At 36.3% G+C, this 8,553-nt stretch overlaps 1 protein-coding gene across 1 annotated transcript; it reads left to right on the plus strand.

The window, feature by feature from the left end:
• Nucleotides 1–4,470, plus strand: eif2s1a (eukaryotic translation initiation factor 2, subunit 1 alpha a). Its single transcript, XM_079832604.1, has 7 exons — nucleotides 1–182; nucleotides 468–715; nucleotides 803–882; nucleotides 1,410–1,561; nucleotides 1,672–1,876; nucleotides 3,243–3,386; nucleotides 3,506–4,470. Exons 2-7 carry the CDS (start codon nucleotides 475–477, stop codon nucleotides 3,629–3,631), a joined length of 948 nt encoding a protein of 315 aa, XP_079688730.1. The 5' UTR covers nucleotides 1–182; nucleotides 468–474; the 3' UTR covers nucleotides 3,632–4,470.
• The last annotated feature ends 4,083 nt before the right edge of the window (nucleotides 4,471–8,553 follow it).

Consider the following 8,553-nt stretch of genomic DNA (forward strand, 5'->3'; position numbering starts at 1 on the left):
AAACAAAAAAAATGACTTCCTTTTCCGCCTGCTTTTCAACATGCTGATGAAATAGGTAACAGTTAGCACAAATCCCGCTGTTCAGTTTCCCTTACTTCTCATCTTGTTTATATGCACTTGGATTTTCATATTCAAATAAAGGACGTTGACTAAATTCCAGTACAAGTTTATCCTGTATATCGGTAAGTAAAAGAGATTATGGTTGTTGTGGCAGAAAGGAGTGTTTGTGCTAAATTGTTGTCATATCAGTTAACGTTAGTCTATCGGTTATATTTTTTATAGTTTGCCGTATGTTTAAAATAATGTTGGGCAGTTTGTTATGCCTCCAGACTTCACAATTTGAAGTTATCCATGTAAAAAAAGCTGTTTAACTGAGAACTTTTCTCGCATCATCTGGCTGTGTCTCAAACCCTAGTGAGCTTTCTACATAGACAGCATTCTCACACTAGACCTTTTCCATCCTCCAGGTTCAAGATGCCAGGACTCAGCTGTAGATTCTACCAGCACAGGTTTCCAGAGGTGGAAGATGTGGTGATGGTCAATGTCAGATCAATAGCAGAGATGGGCGCCTATGTGAGTCTGCTGGAGTACAACAACATCGAGGGTATGATCCTGCTCAGCGAACTCTCCAGAAGACGAATCAGATCCATCAACAAACTCATCCGGATCGGACGCAATGAATGTGTGGTGGTTATTCGTGTGGATAAGGAGAAAGGTGGGAACCGTGTTTGAAATGTAAAATTCTTGCTTTTTTCTCATCCATTCTTCCATGTTTTTACCTGTGATATCCAAATTTCCACAGGCTACATTGATTTATCCAAAAGAAGAGTGTCACCTGAAGAGGCCATTAAATGCGAAGACAAGTTCACAAAATCTAAAACTGTGAGTATACCTTGTCTGTTTAATGGTGAATACACCATGACCAGGTTTAAAAGACTTTTAATATTCAGTAAATTATTGATATTGAGCTGGATAATGACACCGTTTTCTGCAGAGCTGCGTTGTAACAGAATCGACTTTGTTTCATAACTGACCAATTTTGCAACATCTGCACTGTTATTGAACTGAATTGACTTGGAGCTACATAATAACACTACTGTCTTCTGTAGAGCTGTTTATAGCTGAATTGAACTGGTTTCATAATTTATTAACTTCACACAGTTATCGAACTGAATTGAAAATAAACACTGACTTGAACTGAATAATGACGCTATTGTCTTCTGTAATTCAGCAGAATTTGTTATATTTTAAGTTTGCATCATTGATTGTTATTTTCCTGTTTATTACTATGAAGCTGTTTTGAAACAATCTGTATTTTATAAAAGCGCTACATAATCAAAGCTGACTTACCTTGACCAGCTGATCACTTGAGATGATGTTTTCATATTTGCTGTATATGTTTGCTATAGGTCTACAGCATTTTGAGGCATGTAGCTGAAGTCCTAGAGTATACCAAAGATGAGCAACTCGAGAGTCTGTACCAGCGAACCGCTTGGGTGTTCGACGAGAAGTACAAGCGGCCTGGATACGGTGCCTATGACATCTTTAAGCAGGCTGTGTCGTAAGTATGCATGCATCTATCAGCCATTGGTTATGAAATGACCTTGTTTCTGAAGGAATGTTTTTACTTCACAAAGTCTGTGTAAAGATGTGGTTTCTTTTTCTGTGTAGGGACCCATCTATTTTAGATTGTCTGGAGTTGACAGAGGAGGAAAGGGCCGTCCTGATTGATAACATCAATAGACGACTCACTCCGCAGGCTGTCAAAATAAGAGCGGACATTGAGGTGGCCTGCTATGGCTATGAGGGCATAGATGCTGTGAAAGAAGCTTTGAGGGCTGGACTGACGTGTTCAACAGAGTGCATGCCAATCAAGGTAAAAACAGATATATTCATTCATTCAAAAATGCATTCAAAATGTAATTCATACATACAGTGACTTGAATACACATTGTTTATGATGAATATGTTCTTAATTTAGGGTGGTGTGTAACAAAAAATGTGATAAAACTGCCCTGATAATATAAAGAATTGATAAAATTAAAAAATTAGTAAAATCTTTAGTTTGGCATAATATTTTATTATTATTTCTTTAAAAAAAAGTCAAGCAGTATTATTAAAATGGTATTAATCATTTAAAGCATGTTTCACCAAATCAGTCATGCAACCAACTTGCAGAAACGTTATCATAGAGATGATTGACAAATTGTTGAAGGCAACGTTAGTTCAGGTTGTGATGCGACTCTCAAAATGTAATATTTATTAAATAATTATTTGTTTATTTAATAAGTAAAAGTAATTAAAATTGGTAATTATTTATTATGTTATATTATTAGAGATTATAATTAATTTAGATTCATTCTTAATAATATTTTGGGGAATTTGTTTTATTACACTTATAGCATATACATGCCGTAAGTGTAATAAAACAGATTCCACAAAATATTTGCAAATATTTCTTATTTTTAAAGAAAAAACAAATTATATTTATTAAGAATTCATGAGATTTTGCTCACATGTCTTTAAGGGTGCTTTCACACTTGGTTTGATTGCCTGGACCGAACCAGAGTTCGATTGCTCCCCCCTCCTCCTGCCCCCGCTGGACTGTGTTCATATTATATTATGTCGGTCCGAACCGGGGTGCGTTTGCGTCATCAAAGCAGCAGCTGTTTACCTGGGTGCTTAGTAACGACAGCGAGCGTGAAGGTGGCGAAATGCATAGCGTTGCTCACCTCACTTTTATGTTTTTGTTTTTTAACCGTTGGTTTTGTTTCTAAAGCTTCAGTACGTAATGGCACTTTGCAGAAATGAGATCTAAGCTCTCTGCTTGCAGTATGTCAGTCACGCTCGTCAGGAAAATGAGTGAAACAAACACACATTTTTATCAAATCATACGTCATTAATAGCGGTTCACATCCGCGATTTAGTATGATTGCGTTCACATCAGCAGCGAACCGTCCCGGAGTTCATATGAACCGTACCCCAGACCACCCTTTTTAAGTGGACTCTGGTACGGTTCGCGGGTGCGCACCTGAGTTCGGAAGACCGCGTTCACATCATCCAATAGTACCGAACTCTGACGTCAATCGAACTCGGGTGCGCACCAAAACTGCTAGTGTGAAAGCACCCTAAGATGTGAGGAAAGATGTACTTTTTTACTTTATTTTAGAGTTATTACATGCAAATCTTTATTATTTTTTTTAGTCAACCAGACTCATTATTATACATTGCTTTTGTTGCAGATCAACTTGATTGCCCCTCCACGTTACGTTATGACCACTACCACACTGGAGCGCACAGAGGGCCTTTCAGTGCTCAATCAAGCCATGGCTGTCATTAAAGAGAAGATCGAAGAGAAGAGAGGCGTCTTCAACATTCAAATGGAGGTGAGTCACGTTTTCCCATTTTTCTGGCACGGAGGCTTTGCTAACTGAAGATAGTTTAGTATGCTGCTGTAAATCTTATTGTCTTGAATGCAGCATTTGTCTTTTCAATATTCCCTCAGCCAAAAGTTGTAACGGACACAGATGAGACAGAACTGGCTCGGCAGTTAGAGCGGCTGGAGAGAGAGAACGCTGAGGTGGACGGAGATGATGATGCAGAGGAGATGGAGGCCAAGACTGATGACTAGCTTGAAGAAGGACCGTAAACCAGCATTTCCATAATCATTCAGGAGACTTGAGAGTTACAGTGAGTTGTTTATCATACCACAAGGACTGAAAAGGCATTGATGGAAAGCACTGCTTCCATGATAACAAGCAGATTAAAGGTGAATTTTATGTCCCACTTGCAGCAGGAAGTGGATTACATTTATGGACATTTGCTTATCTTATGAGTTGTGGCAGGAATTCCTTCCATGAACACTAGAGTTTTGCTTTGGGTGTATTAATATAGATACTATTTCAACATTGTGGTTGTTTTAAGAGACCTTTCTGTCTCCAGCCTTATTCAAGAAAGATGCTGTTTGTGGTGAGAGCCTCTGTAATTCTTGACAAAATAGACAACCAGCCAGTTTACTTGTCTTTATCAGAGCTTTATCAGAGTTGTGGATGCAGAACTAATAAAAACAAGCAACCCCCCCTCCCCCCAAAAGCATCTGTCATAAAAGTTTGTCCTGTGTTGTTTTGTGCTGCCTGCTACATGTAATGTGTACATTAAATATCTTATAGAAGCTAACTCCTCACTAAATTTAGTGAGTTTAGGTGAATATTTAAAAGTATTTTTAAAGGTACACTATGTAACTTTTTTTGTTCACAATATATCGTCAAAAATACTTCCCCCAAAAATGAGTTGCCATTATTCTCTATGTTAAGCCTATTATAAGCGTTTATATTTTAGAACTGGCGGGATGGTTTTCTTGGAAAATTGCGTACGTACGTCGCTCACCTGTGCGTGTCTCGTCATATCCAGAAAAGTTGCTCCTACTTTGACAGAGATCGTAATAAAACAAGAATCAAGAATCTTTTTTCCGGAGATGGTGAGAACTGATGGATTTTTTCAATGGTGTTAAGGTGACGCGGAGATGACGTTTTTATTCATCAACAGGTGAGTAATGTATTTTATTAAACAGATAAATTGCCATATGTAGCACTCTAACGGAGTTCTTTGTAAAACATCTATTGTGAGATATGGGTTGTTGTAGCGCTGTGCTGGAATTTATTTTCAAGGAAGTCTGCTGGTTTTGGCAGCTAAATAAAGTGTCTATTAGTGGGTATAGCTTCAGTAACCTCTTCTAGTCAGCTTGAGATCCTCTCCATCTAAACTTGTTATATTACACATAGTACTAGGGAGTATCCTGCAGGGCAGAATAATCATATTCATCCGCGGTCACGCAGAGCCGAAGCACAGCCAATATTCTTCCGCTAGATGAATACAGTTGAGTTTTGTGGGGGTTTTTTAAACCTAAAATTACATGGTGTAGCTTTGAAGAAGCCTAGCTGTTACATTGATGTAATCTTTTACCCATGGGTAAAGCAGTAATGGACAATCAATTTCTGAATGTGAATTCAGAAGTTATTTTAATTTTCTATCAAATAGTCAATCTATCATGGATAGGGCATCGTTTTTATAATTTTTAACCTTAACGCTGAAAAAATAGATCGCACCCATATTTCCTCTACACACACAATGTTTATGGTTAATTATACAGGAAGGACCCGTTTGCATTACGCTATAATCACGGTGGTTTATTTAATATCGCACTGCAGAGAATAGTGGCAAGTTTAAACAAAAACTAGGCTACACCTGTGATGTTGATCGAGGGTCTTCGCAGTAAATGATACGCTCAGAATATTTTACTGTTATAGACAATATATTTCATCCTTTACCGGACTGTGTGTAGCTCCAGCCGAAAGATGACGCTGTTGTATCACACTTCAGCCTGTTTGAAGGCCCGTTGAAAGCTTACCTGTATAGTCATACAGTCAGGCAGAGGTCTTTTATTCTGCTTCAACAATATTAAACAGACATTTAGACATCTTTGTGTGGATGTCGTCAGACAAGGTGCCACTGTCAAACATGCCTGTCTCTGAAGGAAGAGCACATGTAATGATCCCACGTATTTCATAAACTCAGGTAACGTTAAGCCTAAATGTTTTAGTTTTATTTTCACATATAAACCTTTGAGCATTCGTAAGGCAAAATTGCAGACCTACGTAGTTGTAGTTTAATGTTAATGGCAATATAAAGCTGTTTTACTACCTTTTGCCATAATTTCAACTTGAGAGTCTGACTCCGTATTGGTGCGGGTGACCTAAGTTAGTTTGGCTAAATAAGCTCTGGCTTGTTTTGTGCTGCTCACATGAGAATACTTAAGGCAGTAACCTGCACTCACTCCGATACCATTCAGAGCTCCAAGCTAAATGTATTTTATGATTCTTGTCATTAATTGAACGTGCTTGTATACAAAAGTGTGCTGTATATTTTCAGCTGCTTTATGTGGTAACGTGTGTTTTTCTTTGCAATTTTTGGAAGCATTATTAGTCACGCATTTTAATGTAGAATTTTGTATTGTATTTTATTTACATTTAAGTATAGAGGGGATGTAAAGGTTTATAAGATCACGAGAAACCTAAATTAAGTAAAATGTGTCCAAACTTTTATTGGTGCTGCATATTTCATCAGATGTTGGGGTTCATTAGGAATCTGCACTGAACTGGACTGATGATTGTGATTCATAGTAACCCTTTAGTGGTTTTCATCTGGCCTAATTATGCTAATGCAGGACTCTAAACCAACACTTATGAATTTCTATCATCTATGGTGTGGTGTGGTAAATAAGAAATTTTTCTTGAGCACCAAAAATCAGCACAGAATGATTTCTGAAGGATGTGACACTGAAGACTGCAGTTGAAAATTCAGCTTTGCCATCACAGGAATAAATTAATAATTCTTGAAATATCATATTCTAGAAAATATTTTAAATTATAATATTTCTCAATATTATTGTATTTTTAATCAAATAAATGCAGCCTTGGTGAGCATAAGAAACTTCTTTCAAAAACATAAAAAAAGCTTTTGAATCGCTGCAGAGCCTTTTACCTTTTATGGTCTTATATTTTGTGTAGCCTATCTGTTGGCTAGAAAGTTTTACCTTAAAGATAAGCTTTATTTGGAGGCTGAACTTTCTACCCAAAGTTCTCATACACTTGAATTAAAAAATGTGCAGTCACTGAAATCTTCACATCTCATTTGTAAAGAAGGAAAATATGGTTATTTAGCGAAGTCTGTTTGAACTAAACTTGAGAGATTGTTTCAAACTCTTAATTTTGAAACTCTACATGCGTCGCACCTGTTCATTTAATTGTAAGAAATCAATCTCTTGTTGCAAAATTGAGTTAGCTTTCCATCACTGCACACTCAGTCAGGTTAACATGATTAACTGCTAATGAGGGGTTATTTCTGTCACTGCTGCGTCAAAGGCTGCGTAAAGTGTGTGTGTGTGTGTGTGTGTGTGTGTGTGTGTGTGTGTGTGTGAGAGAGCACCTGTAATTAAGAGCCATTTGCTTATAATCTTGGAAAAATAATCCCTTCATTATCACCTTTAATATTAATTAGCCGTTGGTTTTATGTAATTACATATATTTTTTAATATGGATTCTGTCTTGTTTTGCTGTGATTCAGGGTTCAAAAAAAAAAAAATGTTTATCTTCTTTTGAGATGGATTAGAAAAATATAAAGCATAAATATGTCACACATAACACTCTAAGTAATGTTCCATGTTTATGGCATTTTTGCATTGCATAAGTCTACCAAGTGAGGGAACCAAAGTATCAGTAACCAGGGGAGACCATGGGATTTGCTTAACCTGTTTGTACTGTTATTGCCTCTACACCTGGAACTCAAAAAAAAAAAAAAAAACATAATATATATATATATATATATATATATATATATATATATATATAAGTTAAAAGAAGCGCCAAGATGTTCTTGACGTGTCTTTAAGCAGTTTCAGAAGGCTTTTGGGCTGCAAAATGAAAAGCTAAAAAAGTTCTTGTTTGGCATGCTTGTGTTTGGATATCATACGGTCAAAAAATAAATAAAAATTAATTAATTAAATAAATAAGAAAAGAAAGAGTTTATCCTTCTAAGAAATAGACCAAATCGTCATTATATTTCAGTTCTTTTAAATTAACGTTTTTATAGTAGGCCTATTTTATTTTATATTTAATATTTTAATATTTGACATTGCAAATAAACAACTATTTCAATCCATAATAAATAATACTATTAGGTTTTTTACATGTTGCCAGAATTAACAGTTCAATTCCACTCTTTGGCTTCTAAAGGGATAGTTCACCCCAAAATGAAAACTGTCATCATATACTCACCCTCATGTTGTTCCTCGTGAGTTACTTTCTTCTGTTGAACACAAAAGAAGATATTTTAATAAATGTTGGTAACCAGACAGCTGATAATAGCCATTGACTTGCATAGTAGATTTTCTTCCCCTACGGAAGTCAATGGTTACCGACATTCTTCAAAATATCTTCTTGAGGGTGAGAAAATGACACCGTTTTTTTTGGGTGAACAATCCCTTCAATTTGATATTTCTGTTTGTCACAAGAGCCTAATCTGTATAATATTGTATAATCATTTGATAAGCTTTACATCATGCTGTTTTAAGCATGCCACTGGATGATAGGTTCAAAGGAGAGCTATGCTATTTTTCCACTGTATTTATTTACAGAAAAACTATATTTTGGAGTTTATATTAATTTCTGCAGCTGCCATTCATTGTGAAAAGTACACAGCCCTGCATTACACGTGTTAGGTAACAAACAAAACAAAATAATTTTCATGAATTAATGCTGCCTTCACGTGCTATCGGAAATGTCCTATTTCCCACTTTAGAAGTCGTGATTACGAGCTTGTTGCATTCAAGTGCTTTGTTGTCAGAGTGAACAGGAATCATGGTGGACACCAGGTTATTCTTGCCTATTTATTGGGAAAATCTTATTAAAAACAAACATCATATGTAGTGTCCCATGCACCGACAACCATATAAACATTCCAGAGAGTCCGCTTTCTGTTGATTCTGTAATTTCAGTC

The sequence above is a fragment of the Gobio gobio genome (assembly GCF_949357685.1).
Source record: "Gobio gobio genome assembly, chromosome: 13".
NCBI lineage: Eukaryota > Metazoa > Chordata > Actinopteri > Cypriniformes > Gobionidae > Gobio > Gobio gobio.